Source organism: Barbus barbus (genome assembly GCF_936440315.1).
Source record: "Barbus barbus genome assembly, chromosome: 1".
NCBI classification, from domain to species: Eukaryota; Metazoa; Chordata; class Actinopteri; order Cypriniformes; family Cyprinidae; genus Barbus; species Barbus barbus.
In genome coordinates, this window is record NC_136729.1 from 22,192,183 (window position 1) to 22,209,661 (window position 17,479).

The 17,479-nt window shown below is 36.8% G+C and overlaps 1 protein-coding gene across 7 annotated transcripts in view; it reads left to right on the forward strand.

Moving 5' to 3' along the window:
- The window catches only part of LOC306871333 (chromodomain-helicase-DNA-binding protein 9-like), an 83,641-nt gene extending 79,871 nt beyond the window's left edge, over window positions 1-3,770 (forward strand). For all 7 annotated transcript variants that reach the window (XM_079419166.1, XM_079419167.1, XM_079419168.1 and 4 more), the window contains one exon: window positions 352-3,770. In XM_079419166.1, the coding sequence (XP_079275292.1) occupies window positions 352-1,227 (876 nt within the window). In that variant the 3' untranslated portion in view covers window positions 1,228-3,770. The remainder of the gene's footprint in view (window positions 1-351) is intronic.
- The last annotated feature ends 13,709 nt before the right edge of the window (window positions 3,771-17,479 follow it).

The window sequence follows — 17,479 nt, forward strand, 5'->3', positions numbered from 1 at the left end:
TCAACAGTAAGATCGTTTTGCACAGTTATGGTTACAACCTCTCTGTCCGCCTCCATACACTCGTATTTTGAGTGATTCATTGTCCAAAAAAGAGAAAGCACAAAATGAACAAAGTTCAAGATGAATTCCACTGATAGCAATAATAGCTAGCAATAGTTAGTATAGTTAGCAATAATAGTGTTATCGTGAATTCTTTTGGCCACAATAATTGTGTGATGAAAATGATGACAGCCCTAAAATATGATTCTAATTTTACCAAAACCTGAAGGAAACCATAAAACCCTTTGTATTAACTAAAACGTTATGGATGTTTTTTTCCTACTTGTATAAAAGATGTGTTTGTGTTTCCAGGGTTACCTTCCTGAAAGTATGTTTGACCGTATCCTGACCGGCCCCATCGTTCCTGAAGAAGTGTGCCGGCGAGGACGACGTCCCAAAAACGCTTTGGCTAAAGCATCCACTGTGGCCAGTGCCAACGCCGCCCTGGGGCTCAACCCGCTCCTAACCAACGGCCTGCTCGCTGGGCTGGACCTACCTAGTCTTCAAGCTCTTCAGCACAACCTCCAGAGCCTCCAGTCTCTCCAACTCACCACTGGCCTCATGGGACTGCCTCACGACCCCACCAACATGGCCACCATGTTTCCGATGATGCTATCCGGAATGACCGGGCTGCCGAACCTCCTCGGGATGAGCGGTATCCTCGGAAAACAGGACGCGGCAGGTGTGACTTTGACGAGCGACGAGGATGGGAAAAAGAAGAGCGGTGTAGAGTCCGCCACACCCAAAGGGTCGGCTGAGACTTTGAGTCCTGATGGCAAAACGGAAAGGACAGAGGGTCAAAGCTCAAAAGCCACCACCTCGACGGCCGCCAACTCCAATCAAACAAGTGCTTCTGCTTCAGGCCACCCACTGGCCCTCAACCCCCTTCTCCTCTCTAGTATGCTCTACCCAGGGATGCTTCTTACGCCAGGCCTTAAACTGCCTGTGGCCAACCAGCCGCAAGCTGCAAACACTCAGCCAACCCCACCACAGCAACCTGCTGCCTCTAAAGCCACGGCGCAGCTGCCCAGCCGCTCGGAGGACAAAGACAGCGATGAGGGGGAGGATCCCGACGAAAAGAAGGATACCAGTGGTCCAGAGGGCTCAGCAAAGGCGGAGTCATCCTCCTCCGAGTCTGACAGCTCCTCCGAGTCATCCGAGGATTCCGATTCCAGCGACGAAGACTGAGTCTTTATACATGTATAAATAAATATTATATATTTATATACATCTCTTAGAAATGTATACATATAAACACATATAGGAGTTATCCTGCATTTACTACATCATGTTTTTTGTTTCCATGTAAATATAATAACTAAAGTGTTGTGTAATGAAGAGGAAAAAACGGAAAACAGAGATCCTAGGAAAACTGAAATGAGATTTCAGTGTTTGTTTGGGTACAATGTTGTTTCGAAGAGACGTTTTGCATGTCGAAAAACAAAACAAAACAAAAAAAAACTTTGTGAAATTGTATTACACCATGATGTACAATTGCAACAGACAAGAAGCAAAAACTAAAAGGCATTATTGTTATAGCTATGTCGGGATTTAATTTTATTAAAGAGATGAGGACACTGTTGCTCATTGCAGAGCTGTATAATTAATATATTTTGTTTTGGGAGAAAGAACACATCGACTGTTTGGGTTTCATTTGTAAATACTTGAGCAGGATCCTGAACACATAGACTTCACAGAGCATACCTACAGATCCACAGCAATAACACACAGGCAGCTTATGAATGTCACTGAAGCTGTAGAGACCCTGCGTTCCTTTGTTTGTTTGTTCATTCATTCATTCATTCATTCATCACATAAGTTCTTGTTCATTCACTTCTCTTGCGATTTGTGCATCTGCTTACTGGCCCGGACTTTGCCTCCTGCCCAAGGTCTGTTCTTTCTTTACTTTTTCTTTCTTTCGTTCTTTCAAATTCTTTTCATACAGCTATTTTACCCAAAGATTTGAGTTTTGTACATGGAAACATGTAATCCATCTTGTCAACATGCTGTACGGTGACATCCACAGTGAACCATTCATTCTTTAAGGGACACATTCCTCTCAAAGCCCCAAATCAATGTGCGTGCATATGTTTGCAACAAACATAACCGTTCAGTTTCAGACCACTTCCTTCACATCCATATATTCATGTTTCTTTTAGCATTCAGACAGCACTGTGTGTGTGTGTGTGATGTTCTGTGCATATGAACACTGTTGCCTCAATTTGCATGAAAATCTATGTGTCCAAGGTCCTGTCGGCCTTGCGTGCAAACCCCCTTGTGATAAACAGCAGTGCACATATGCTCTCTTTTCCACAGACTGCTACAGTATTGTCATATTAGCTCATCGCTTTTGTAATCCACGTGAGAGTATTGAGAGGAATTCAAGTATTTGCAGTATTTCAGTTACTCTAACAACCCTACTATCAATTCATCCGCACTGATAAAGGTTACAAAGGTCAAAAATCACACGTTCCCTTAGTCTGTCAAAATGCAGATCCACATAGTCGCCTCGCTGCTGTTAGATGTAAATGACTGATCTAGAAGTGTCCTTATGCCATACTTCAGTGTCTGTCCCTCATAATACGATTCGTCGCAATCCAGCACCTCGGCCAACACGATGAACCTCATTGGCGTTTTGAATCAGGACGTGTATGTGATTATTTTTCTGTTACGTGTGCTGATGTGCTTGTTCTAGACTGTTAGGCTCATTCAATTCACGCGAGTCTCTGCTGCATCACGTTTGTTCATATTCAGGTTCGGCTACTGAAGTTTTCCATTTGTGATGCAAATTTCTTCGGGATGCACTGCACAATGCAACTCTTTGCCTGTCTCACTAGTGAACACTGTTATATTGATGGGTCTTTCCAAGCATGTTTGATTTCATTCATCATGGTTTCACACAGATGCCCTCTCTCTTATCTCTCAGTGTAACTTTGCCTCGTTAGATGTTCTGAATGCCGTCTCCTCTCCACTGTGGCATCAGATCTTCCTCTTTCCAGTTAGTTCGTGCTGAGCCACGCACTTTGAAACTGTGTACAGGTATTGCTGCTTTCCACTTCTTCCCAAAACCGCACATGAAACCTATCTAGTTCCTGTTTTTATGACATCCGCAGCGTTAGCATCTCATTTAACAGAGTGATGTTCTGAGAAGAACTGCAGCTTTGACTGAGAATTGGACATTTGTTGATTTTCCTTTCTTTTTTTTCCTTTTTTTTTTTTAATGTACATTAATTCAATATTTTGTTTGTATTTCATGTTGCGTTATGAACCGCTGGACTACTGACCAGAATCAGGGCAAGACTTGCCGTTGTGGCACAAAGACAATGACATCCACCATGCAACCGCAAATGAAATAGAAATACACTACTGCAAATAAACGTTTGTTTTCAATTATGTAAATGATTGAATTGACAGACAAGACTCATTTGTTTTCATATTTTTAATACTTTGAAATTAAAGCCCCTCCTTTTTTGTTTTTGGACAGTTGCAATACTTGCAAGTTGTGGCCTGTGTAGTCAATTAATGCTTCTTGTAGTGCAGGATTCATGTCTTAAAAAGTTTGTAATTTATTGATTTACTTTCTATGAAGTTCTATAGAAGAAATTGAGGTTTAATTATTTTTATTAAACATATTCTGACTCTACAGAAAAATCTTGTCTCATGTGAAATTTGTCAAATGTATTTGTTTGTTTTGAGCTGAAGCACCAGTTATTAAAATCTAAAACTGTCTAAAATCTAAAAATGTTTTTATTAATCGATGATAAACTGAGCTTGTTTGATTGTGGTTGGAATTTTAAAGTATTTTAAGGTAATGACATTGACAGTGCAGTGCACAAATGACACTTGTCAGTAACAACATACAGCACAGAATGTGACGATCTAATCTGTGTGCTTGCAGTGATGGACAAATAATGTTATATAATGATTGGGAAGTAGAGTTCTTATATAATATTCATTTCATCCTATTCAGAAATGTGACACAATCAGAAGTAAAATGTTGGCTGACTAGATATACAGTAATACTGCACTAATAACAGACAACTAATAATTGACAAACAATATATATTCTTGTTGTGACTTTACATCAAGCAAAATAATACACATTACAAGCTTGGACAAAATAAGGTTAACTGTTATTATAGGGGTTAATATCAATTTTGTTAGCTACGGCGAAATACTGAAGCATCGCAATTATCATATATCGTTTTGTTGTCAGTATTCTCTATAGTATACGTTTTCAAGCCATATGTGAAATGGGTGACTTGTCAGACTTTCAAAAAGAACAAATCATGGCAGCCCATTTACCAGGAGCATCTGTAACCTCAACAGCCCAATGGTTTTAGTGTTTTGAGAACAACAGTCTTTACGGTTTTGGCTGTTAGGCTAGTATTCATCAGAGAAGAAGAATAAGGTGAAACATGAAAGTGAATGATAGAGATAACACTAAGGATGATTGCGTCAACATTAAGCAAACTTAATTGACCTGGAATATCCTGTTTCCACAAAGAACTTCACAAAGCCAACACCCATGAAAGAACTGCAACTGATCAAATATAAATCACTGAAACTAATGCTAAAGAGTGAAAAAGATGGTGTCACGATCATAAAACCTGGACATTTGGCCAGACAAATCACCTGACTGGAACCACTATAGACCTTTTTGCAGAAAAAGAGTGAGAAGCCAATTCCCTCCTCCAACATCTCTAAAGCAACATGGCAGATGTTTTGATAGACAACATTCAGCTGAAGACTATTCAACAATTCTACCAGTCTCTTCTAAGAAGGTTGGAGATAGTATTAAAGGCAAATGGTGGTAAAACACATCTTAATAAATGTTTCGCAGGTGTTCACGTTATTTTGTCCCCTGTATATTCCAGAATTATGAAAGTACATTAAAAGGATAAACTAGCCTAACTACAGAAGACTATGATGTGTGTTGTGAGATTTAAGCATGGAGACATTTGGCTACCTCCATGTCTATGAAACATGGTACAAAGAAAATGAATTAGTGAACAACACGAGTGGTCCTGATATCAGAACAGTTGTTTCTGTCCCTCAGGATGTTTGTAATCTGGAGAGAGATCTCTACAGCTGCAGCTCTGCCAATCTCATCAGAAGACAAACAGCCCTGCCTGATGTTACACACCTGTATTCACACGATGCTGATATGTACTCAACTATTCAGTGTGCTGTACATCAACCATAAGGGAAATCATCAAGTTGTTGATTACTACAGACAAATGAGGCATTAGATGCAGTCATACTTAGCTACTCGCTTGTTTCATTTCCCCCCTTCGCTGTTTTATACCCGATCAATCATATCTGACAATACAATGTAAATATATATTTATGCACACTGGTTGCATGTTGCTGAACAAACCCCCACCCCCATTGCAACCCCCAATACATTGTCAGATATTATATGTAACATTTTAATAATTTGCTTTGACTTCAATACAGTAACAATATCAAAGCCAAACACTTTAATTTTGTATTGCACCTTTCAGACAGTATTAGGTCTTAAATATACTATACATTATTATTTGCTTTATATAAAATATTTTTATTTATTTTATATATATATATATTTTTTTTTAAATAACATGCTCACCAAAATATTATTACAATTTAAAATAATTGTTTCTATTTTAAAATGTAATTTATTCCTCCGGACCAAGCTGATTTTTCAGCAGCCATTACTTCAGTCTTCAGTGCCACATGATCTTTCAGAAATTAATCTAACATGCTGATTTGGAGCTCAAGACACAAAAAATAAAATAAATGAAAAGTTAATTTTATTTCAAATATTAATTCAGTAAAGTTTATTTATAAAGTCTATTTAATGTCACTTTTGGTCAATTTAATGCATCCTTGCTGAAGAAAAGTAATAATTTCATTCAAAGAACAAAACAACAATGAACAACAACAAAAATGCTAACAAACTTTTGAATGGCAGTGTATATAAAGCTGTCTTTATATTTGAAGAAGTGTCTCCATGGTTCTTAAACATACAGTATAACATTTGAAAACCCCTGACTTAATGAGCCGATCTAACAAGTCTATGTAGACTATTATGGCATCTGAATATAAAATAGTGATTAATAAATCAAACCTTTCGACAGGAAGTGCTACAACCTGTAAAATGAATCAGTGGGTCAGTGCTGTCATGTGCGTGTAGATAATGCTTTGACCCTGTGGACAGAGATTAACAAAAGGGGCTTTTTCTGCATGTTCAGCCTGTCATTTGTTACCACGGACAGACTCTGATTGACAAAGTGGCCCTGCTCTGTTTATCAGTAACCATGTCTTGACACGCCATCAGGTTAAATGTCAACTCACGTTGCCTGGCAGGTGAAACACACAAAGTCTGCAACAATCTGAATAAACAAACCTTGCTAACTGTGACCATGCTGAAGTATGTTTGCAGTACCTGCACCAATGCCAACAGGAAGTTCAAAGTGTTGTCATAGAAATCAGAGCCCTGACTTCCACAACAGTGTTAAAGGAAACATACTTAGGCAGGAGATTTTACTGATGCATTTCTAAAGAGCACATTACTGCCTTCGGACAACATCTGCTAATACTGAGATACTTTGCTAACTCTTTTTTGAAGACTCCATACAGGAATCTCTGGATTGTATTATGGGGTGCAACACAAGTAAAGGTACTCAAGTCACGGATCCATCCAAAAAACCTAAAGACAGACCCAAATCTGCCAACTCATCGGACAAAGAAGAAGAGGACAATGTCAATGAAATTTCACACACAGAGAATAATGAAGTAGTGACAGAAGACAGCTGATAATGTTCATTTTCTGGTTACCTTCCTCAAATTTCTAAGGTAAGATGCACATATGTTTGTTTTGACTTGTCAGGAAACTATTTCTTATATCAGCTTGTATTATAATATTGCATAATCGTTTCTTTATCTGCTCCAGTGAGAGACATGCATCAGAAACTGTTGTGAAGGTATCATGTATTTGATATTATATGTTTTATCTGTTAGTTGCCGTTTCTATTCGGTCCAGCTGTGATCGGCTGAAGTTTCCAGAAGAGTGCGAGGAGATCTGCACCAACCTGTTTCTTTACATGATGTCTATATATAGGTCTATATATATATATATATATATATATATGTTCTCATCTCATCTCATCACGTCATCTCTGTCCATCATAACTACTTCAGTACCTTCTTTCTGTATGTATTTTTGGTTCCCTGTATGACCGGATTGTTGAGGAAAGTGCCAAAGGTTAAAAATTCATTGTTACTGTGATATTAGCAGAGATTTTCTTATATCATTAGCCAATTCTATTCTTTAAGAATGTAAATAAATATTCTTAAGAAATGAAAAATGCATTATTTAGGCTATTTATTTTACACACACATAAAAAAACAACAACAACAACCACATGCTTTATGTTTTACCATTATGATAATTCGGTAAAGTATGTAAAGGCAAAAAACATGAGTGCTGGAATTAACCTGTAATATCTTCCACGACCAGCAGATGCCTCTCTCTGTCTATTTACAGTTTTTTTTTTTTTTTTATTTACACACAAAATATTTACTTGTCTCACATTTTCTGAAACCTGACACTCAAACACCAGAACCACACACCAAATCTGCAGAACCATACATTAATTCTCAGCCTTTGACTCTGGTTTTAATTTGCAACACTTTTTGCAAAGCACATCACACAGTTCTACGTAACACACAAAAATCTAACAGGAATTAATATTATGGCAAAGGTGTTTGCAAATGTTTGCTTTCAAGATGTGTTTGTGATATTTTGAATGCAGTGCTTCATTTTGCAAGAGGTGTTTTGCATTTTGTGTGTGCAATTCTTGGACTTGTGTGTAAAGTTTTGAAAAAAAAAAGAGGCAAAGTTTAGAAAATTTGTGTAAGCAGTTGAAAAAACTAAATTTAAATATGGTTTATTGATATGTTTGATAAAAACTGAACCTTTGTGAGACCATGTACAATGAGAAATTGTTTAAGTTATTAACAAAATAAATAAATAAACAAACAACTGTAGGGGGAAAAGGAAAGGGAAGTGGAGTGTGGCGACCCATCCTCGGAATTTGTGTTCTGCATTTAACCCATCCAAGTGTACACACAGGAGTGAACATACACCCGGAGCAGTGGGCAGCCAATGCTGCGGCGCCCGGGGAGCAGTTGGGGGTTCGGTGCCTTGCTCAAGGGTCTCACCTCAGTCGTGAGTGTTGGTTATTCACTCCCCCACCTACAATCCCTGCCGGATTGTAAACTAGATAAATAAATACATTAATTAATAAAAACTTTTTTGTATTTTGTTAGACTAACTGGAATATGTCACAGCACTTACATATTGATGCCCTATTGTTCATTGTATTGCTTCTATTGTCCTCATTTGTCACTTTCGATTAAAACTGCTAAATGATTAAATATAAATGTAAAATAACAAGTGCAAATAAACAAGTTATTATAACAAAACCAACAAATAAGACAAAAAAATAAATAATGATATATGTCAGATATAATGATATGTAAGTTCAAAATAAAATAAAGTAAAATTAATATAATGCAAAGTAAAGAAAGAAAGTCAACAAATTAAAGACGTTAAAATTGCTGTAGTAAGTAATAAAGGACAATAATGTGTAATAACGAGCCTTAAAAAATAACACATGCTAAAAAATGCTACTTTACAAAGTTGTTTAAAAGTCGTTTTGTCAGAGTGGGGACTTTCCATTGACATTTATTATTTTTATACTAAGCTAATTATATTTTCAACCCCTGGCTGCCACTAAACCAAAAAAAAAATTTCATTTGAGATTTTTATTAAAACTGTATATAGGATGTTTTCCTCGTGGGGACTGTTCTGCTTCTCATAATGCAGGCTAAGTGATTTTAGGTTCTACTGCAGTATTACAGTCCGACTCTGATCCCATAATGTAGGCACAAACAGACTCCAAAATTGGCACAAACGGCTAGGCAACACTAGGGGGCAAAAGTGCTCTATAATGGAATGAGCATTTTCTCCAGCTTCCACCCCTTGCTGAGAGCACTCAATGTGAAATGTATGTTTTAGGATTATTAGCACAGAGTGGGTTGAGCTCGCAGAAAAGCTATTCTATAAAGCCCAGTTTCACAGTCTCATCAGAAAGACAGCAGGAAATTGATGCAAAATATTATTATTACGCAAATGGATACTGTGAATGAATAAAATGTTTGAGAAGATAAATGACAAGCATTTTTAAAGAAAATGTAGCACCTAATAGCTTTTTAATTTCACATGATGCATGAAAAGGAGGACTTAAGAGTATTTCTCCTGCCGTTTCCTCTTAGTATTGATGAGAGCAAACACACCTGCAGTGAGCCGGTGTCTTATCTTCTCTTTATCAGTTAATTAATATGAATGCTTCAAATACCCAGTATCTCTGTGGCTACAGTAAACCAAATGATCCATTGATGTTAACAAAATGTTATGCTAATACACGCGCTCCTCTGTGGGAGCGTAGTCTAGTGCAGCCATTGATTGACATCAATTTAATTTAATTGTTGTCACAGACAATTGGCTGGAGAAATATCGCTTCACTGGGTAATTCTGTATGCAGTGTGACCAACATCTGGATCTGAGATGATTCAATTTACACCTCTGAAAAATGAAATCCATTTTCCTAAAATATAAAATTTTTCATATCAGTTTAATAAGGCGAGATGATCTTGGAAGAATGAGGATACTGACAGGGTTCCTCTTCTTTATTTCAAATATTTTGTATACACTCAGTAGCCACTAGATTAGACTTGTACATAGGCTTGTTGATGCAACTATCTAACCGTATTAAATGTGGCAGCATGCATAACAGCATGCAGATGAAGCATGCAGATGGGCAGGAGATTCACTTGTTGTTCAAACCAAACATGAGAATGAGGAAGAGTATCTGCAAATGGGATTTTCACACGTAAAAGTCATACATAATGAAACAGATTCCAAAACCAAAAGCAAAATTATCACCATTCTTGAAGCAGAAAGCCTTTGTTAATGAGAAAGGCATGAGAAAAATTACCATGACCACCAAAACTAGACAGTAAAAGATTAGAAAATGTTGTCTGGTTTGATAAATTTCATGATTATGTATTTTTGTAGGCCAACCTGGAAGTTTGCATCCTCCTGGTGCCCTCAACAGAAACCCAATACGATTTTTTCCATTGGCTTTTGGATTATTACATAAGCTCTGTGACCAACAAGTGTTTTGATTCTTACATGTTTTGTTCATTATGATAATCTTCACAAACAAACACAACTTTTATTCATTTTGAAGCCTAAATACAAAACCAGAAGTAAACAGCTAAACAGTGGCTAAACAAACTGCATCACAGTTACTTCAACACCACCACAACCTTTGTAGCTACTGTAGTTCCACTAAGCCACTTGCTAACAACTGCCTTTAAAGACTAACTGCCTCAAGTAAAGACTTTAAAAAATTATATTTTTTTATTTTGAGACGAGAATATCTTAAGCTTTTTTTGTTTTTTCTTTTACCACAGACCTTATTTCAGGCATTTAAAATGCTAAGTGCTAAAATGCTAGCCCACAAAGTGCTAAAATGCTGACTCATTTCCGGGTTTTAGCCTACAAAAATACCTCATTGCTGCAGTACTCTGGTTCATATCAGTGGTGGTGTTATTTTCTAAATTTTTTCATTAAAACCTTGTTTAAATGCCACAGCCTATATGCCAGTAGCCTACTGCTTCCCATGTGCATCCATTTCACACACAGTTATTCTCAAATGGCTACTTGTATCAGGACAACTCACCCTATCACAATGCACACGTCATTCCAGGCTCGTCATGCAACAACACCACAATGAGTTCAGTGTACTCAAATGGCCTCCACAGTCACCAGATTTCATTCCAACAGAGAGATGCAGTTGAATGACAGAATCTCTTCATTTCCAGCACCATGTTGAATCTGTAACATTAAGAACTGTAGATGAAATGTGTGATGATAAAGTGGCCACTGAGTGTATACATATACAGTACATTTACTTAGCTTATTAAGACTGTAAAGTTAAACTGAACTACACATTAATAATAATTATAATTCCACTCATACAGCATGTTATAGTAGAGCTTGTGTATGATTGATCTGTGTCTTGCTTCAAGGTGAGTGAGACAAAGCAGTTGGTTCCCTGTATGTGCATCATGTGTGTGTTGACTGTACATGTGGAGTGTGTGCTGTGTGATCTGCTCTGTCTCAAGGTGAATGAGAGTGAAAGCAGCTCTCTGGCAGCTGCAGTGTAATTATGTGAAAGCTGCTGGTGTGTGTATATAAAATGCCTGCCTGGCAGGTGTAGCCATTCATCTCCCAGATGAGTTTTTTTTTCTTATTCTTTTTTCAGAGCTGAGGCAGAGAGAAGTCTTTTCAGCGAAAATGGAGAAAAATGGGAAAACATATTCTAAATGTCATTCATTCAGCCACCATGTCACTCTGACCTTAAAATATCATCTATCCCTTGTTGTAAATGTGGACAAGAGAATCCTGTAAAATACCACATTTTGATAAGAGATGAAGCCCACATAAAGGGTGTGTGTATATGTATGTGTGCTGGGCCATCAGTGATGGGGTGAAAAGGTGGCACTGATTCTGGAGGCTCACAGCTTCAAGGGGCCACATCAATTCCAGCATTACTGATGTAGTGACAATGCATTCTGCATCACAGTAGAAATTAATGAATTCACAAATCAGGCACTGTGTGAAAACTAAATCCATCAAAACAAAAAAACATTCTTCATACTTGAAACAAAATAAACGTTACCTGATAAAATATTTAAAAACTATATTAAAAAATATATTTTATTTCAGCTACAGTTGCCAAGGCAACATTTCACATTTGCATTTTGTTTAACTTGATGTACTAAAATAACTAGAACTGAAATAAAAATGGATAATATAAATCAAAAACTGACTGAATGACATGAAGAAACAGAACAAACTGAGACAGACTACATCCAGAAGAACTGTGGCAACGTCTCCAAGATGCTTCAAGAAATCTACCTGCAAAGCTACCTGTTGATTTAATGTAATTAATAGAAGTTAATTAATAAAGAAAATCTTTCTGTGACATTATTTTTGACAGCATCCTCATTTTACAGCATTTTTACACAAGTGCCTAAAACTTTGAACATTACTGTAGCTTTACAGGCAGGTTTCTTGAAGCATCTTGCATCTTGCACTGGCTGTTGTCAGACTCCTTGTGCAAACGAAAATCTCACTGGATTATTACCATTAATAAAACAAACAAATAAACATAATAATAAGAACAAGACCAAAGACATTGGAGGGACAATATAGAGCTCTTAAGGGTTAGCGTCAGATACCAATAAATGATTTTGATCCAGGTGTGCACTCTTTGTTAGGCAATATGGTCTCCCCATTAGTCAAGTTATTTGTTTGTTTATTTATTTACTTATTTATAGAATGGATTAATTAATGTTTTTTCCCTTGTCTGCCGTCTGTGTACTTGTTGTCTGGTAAGTGGATACGTTACATGAGAAGTGCGGATTGCTTTATGGCAGCAACAAATGCACATGTACAGCTATCCAATGCATAGCCTACCAGTGGTATATTTATGACAGTGAATTACACTCATATAACTGGGGAGCTCCAAAGTCATAAAACCCCAAAACTACACAAAGTTGCTTGATCTTGTCTACGATTTTTGTATTTTTCTATTATTATTTATTTATTCATCAAGCGATATCTCAATTCCCTGGATAATACATTGCCAGAGCTTCAAATGGACCTGATACATGTCCTCTCGACCATGCTATGCTACTCAGATACATTTAAACTCTAAGTCTCTCATGTGTCTACACTCGCCACTGACATCATCACTGATTATAATACGCTATTTTGTCTGTTTAAACCGTTCAAAAATGTTCTCGTACAGACCTGTAGATGGCGCAGAAGTAAAAAAGAAGAAGTGGAAAAGCGACGCGCTGATGCTTTATTTTGTTGTTTTTAGACTCGAGTTTTATTTATTTGCGATTACGAATACGTATTAATCAATTTTTGTTGATGCATGCAAAGATATGCTGTGAAGAAGCCGATGAAAGTGAAATCTTGTAATATTTTTTTGAGGAGAAGGCCTATTGATTTGTTTCTGAAATGAGCTGAGTTAACGCAAATTGTAACTAATGTATCATCATACTTCCCCAGTTCATTGATTACAGTACATTAAGGCAATTGTTTTGTATTACAAGTTTTCTGAAATAAATATAAATATTTTAAATGTGCAAAAGGAGCATTCATTAAATTTGCATGCAATTCAGTTACAGTAATCTGAACACTGGATAAAGCCAGGTCCAACATTTGTTTCATTTTGTTGACATTAGAGTTGGGTTTTTTTCCCACACTATTTTAGGAATAAAATGCTACATAAATCAAGCAAATGATACATAAACACTCCCCAGTAAAAATATTGGACACTTCTAGCTCATTTTGATATGTATTGTAAACGTACTGTTTTGATATTGTAAAAGAAATCAATGCAAATAGATGTGCTATAAACTAAACTCTTTAATGTAGGCTGTGTAGGCTATGTAGACATGTTAAGGAAGCAAAATAGCCCAAAAACTCTAATTTAGCTAGTGCATGAATAATATTAAAACTGTCATTGCAGTTTATTAATCAATCATTTGATTTTCTGCCACATACAGTACAGTACTAGTTAGTGATGTGTTCATGGGCCCTTTTTTCCAAACCAAGGCTGCTGGTTTGTAGTTGCTAAAATAATCGTTGTATAGTTACAGATCCCTGAAAACTAGTTTTCTAATTTCATGTATAAATACAGTACACTGTTATAAAAACAGCAACCCATTACACTGTGTCAGCAAGCTTGTCTGCAAATTTGCCAACACTGATGTTAGCCTTAATGCAATTTCTGAGTTTGCTGACAAATTAAACACTTTTAACTTGTTTGGTGTGGTACTGTGGTGCTGTGTTGTTATTGTACAGAGCTAGAGATGTGTAATGTATAAAAAAATGTGAAGACCAAGTGAGGGAAAATGATTTAGCGTATGTAGTCATCCAGGGTATTGATTCATAAAACATAATTAGATTTTTTTAAACAATGAGGGGTCCGTAGAAAATTACAATGGAGGCCCTGAGTTACTAGCTCCAGTTCTGTGAGTGTGTGTGTGAGAACGTTTGTGTATGTTTAGTGGTATCTGGGTGTGTGTGTGTGTAGTAGTTGTGCCAGTTTTGGTACAATGAAGGCCACAGCATGTCTCCCTGTGTCTCCCTTGTGTAAAACTCTCAGAGCTCATATAACAGTATCAAATCACTCTCTCACACCCCTCAATCATTTTCTCAGTTGTAATTTCAGTACAATAGTTACATGAGTCATGGAAACAGCATGCATTTCCTAGAACAAGTAATTCTGTAATTATAGGGTGAATATGCAGTTGTCAGGGATACATTGTTGCACTTCATCAACACAAAAACAGATGGATCTCTGTTTGATTGTTTTATTGAGCCAAAAACCATACTAATGTTGTTCATTTATATTATTATGCCATCAGAGCTAATTTCTATATTCACCACATACACTATCCCGTCCATACTAGCCATTAGACAAACCGTTCTAAAAACGTGAATGGTACCAGTAATATTTCCATTTGAGCTTGGTTTGGCACAGAATAAATACAAACTGTTCTTGGCACAAAATTCTCATCATGCTGGTAGAATGCGTGTAGTGACGTTGCCACTCACGATTGGTCACTTGTTTGATGTCTGGCTACTAGTTTCTCTCTGTAACTGGCCAAGTGTGCTATTTGAATATCTGACCATCCTCCATAACATCCTCCATAACACGGTCGCGTATGTATTACAAGATCTGTTATCAGCCCCACAGTGGAAAATGAAACCGTAACTGTACCGGCTAGGCCAGATCGGCACGGAATCGAATGGTTAAGCAACGAGAGCGGTTTGTCCAGTTTGGAAAAGTGTCTATTGCTTTCATAGCATTTTCATTTACATGTACATTTATGCATTTGGCAGATGTTTTTATCCAAAGGGACTTGCATTGCATTCAAGATACACATTTTATGAGCTCTTCAGTTCTTGCTTTCCCTGGGGATTGAACCCATGACCTTGGTGTTGCTAACGCCATGTGCTACTTTTTGAAATCATTAACAAATTCTCATTTGAAGGAATACTGTATTTTACCTGAAAATGAAAAATTGTTCTCGCTGTCATTTTGTTCCAAATCTTTATGACTTACTTTCTTCTGTGAACGATATTTTGAAACATACCTTAACTAGTTTTTTTTTTTTTTTTGTCCAAACAATGAAAGTCAATAGGTTTTGTATAAGCAAAGATAGTTGAAACATTTTTCAAAATATCATCGGTAACACTTTAGTATAGTGACCAATTCTCACTATTAAGTACTGTAGTTGCTTATTACCATGCTATTTATGAAATTGGCTGTTTATTAGTACTTATAAAGCACATACAGTCAAACCAAAAATTATTCAGACACAAGATATAATTTTTGATTTTTTTTTTTTCTAGTGTGTGTGCAGGACACTATTGCTAGTTCATTTATGCAAGTGAGGATAGCAAAATAAAGTAAACTGTGACATATGCCCAAAAATTCTTCATACAGTGGACTACCCGTAAAACTGATAAAAATTTGGGACCAAAAATGATTCTGACACACCTGATATTGTTTTGCTTATGTGTTTTTTTCTTTAATTGCTAATGTGACATTTTTACAGCAAAGACTGAACAAAATTAAGCATTACTTGGTAACTGGTTGACCTAAATTGGTATTATCTAATTGTGTACTTAAATTTAACAGCTAACAGCTGGCAGCTATTCAACCTAATTCATTTGTGGGACAATCTAACAAAAGGATGGCATTATCAAGATGAATTTGTTCTGATAATAGTTCTTGTCATATTTTATTACCATTTTCTAAGCTATAGGCCTAGCGAATAAACTGTGATAATGTGAGAAATGTTGAAGTTGTCTGAATAAAGTTTGGTTTGTCTGTATTCTGCATGACCATATTCTACATCCCTAATCCTACCCAATAACTAAACTTAAACTACCTTACTAACTATTAGCAGCAAATTTGTAGTTAATTGAGGCAAATGCCATAGTTAATGGTTTGTTAATAGCGAGAATTGGACCTTAAAGTGTGACCAAATCATATTTTGTGTTCAGCAGCAGAAAGGATGTCATACAAATTTGGAATGTTATGAGGGTGAATAAATGATGACGTTAATTTTGAGTGAAATTTCCCTTTCTCTGTAACATGTTTCTATATCATTTCCAGGCTGTGTACTTGCTTGTCAATGTGCGTGATTCTGTATGCACTTGAATGTGAAAGCTAAGTTAATTGTGCATTGGCAGAGCCTCATCTGAGAGTAATGTCATTAATGTGTGTGTTGGTGAGTGGGTGGGTGAGCATCAGCGTGTAGAAGTAATATAGACCTCTCTGCTCTACTGGAGAGGACAGAGACAGAGCGAGGGAGAGATGGAGAGAGCACTCCACACTGTCATTAGTGCTCTTTCATACTTACATTTTTAATGTAGAGGAACAACATTCATGTTCTTGTCTCAAAGAAATCAAGTACTTGTCCTGCAGGCCAGTTAGTCACAAGCAATTACTCTAAATGATGCAAAAGCCAGAATATTGTGGGGTTAAATTGCTTGTGGAGAGGCTTTTGACATGTGACTGTCTTTCTCATCTCTTTGAGAATAGGTGCATTTCAGGGGAAAGAGAACCATTAGAGTCCAATCATAAATAACTCTCTCTGTCCTCTGTTTGAGACGAGAGAGGAAGAGAGCAGAGGCTAAACTACCTGTGATTGAATTTGAGGGCATTATAGTTTGGACTCGAGTCAGATTTCCATTATGTCAAACAGCCATAGTGTATCATATAGCCATGCAACAACACACCCACCTGTTAAATATTAGATTACTTCAAAACAAATGGAATCAGTTAGCACAAGGCATTTAAGATCCTTTCAGTGCTGCAGCTGAAACACTGCCCAAAATTACTCATACTGTACCATTGTAACCTTACAATCGGATTACATCCTTTAAAACCCTTTACCTCACTAGCAGCTCCATAGAGGTGGAGGTGGGTTAGAAATGGTCAATCCAGAAGACCAGTTCACTGGAGAATGATGATTGGACTGTGTGTTATTAACCAGAGCAGTCAAAGAGCCAAGATATTATAACAAGGAAAAATCAACCCAGATTCTCTCCCTCTCTCTCTTTCTTAGTGAGGCTTTGGCTGTCATGGTTGTCATAATATAGCCTTGCCAAAGCAATACAGAAGAAGCAGGAAAGATATACACAACAAAAAAAGCTTATTTAAATGCTTTTGAAAGCAGTCTTTAATGTTCACCAAAGTTACATTGATTTGATCAAAAATAGTAATAT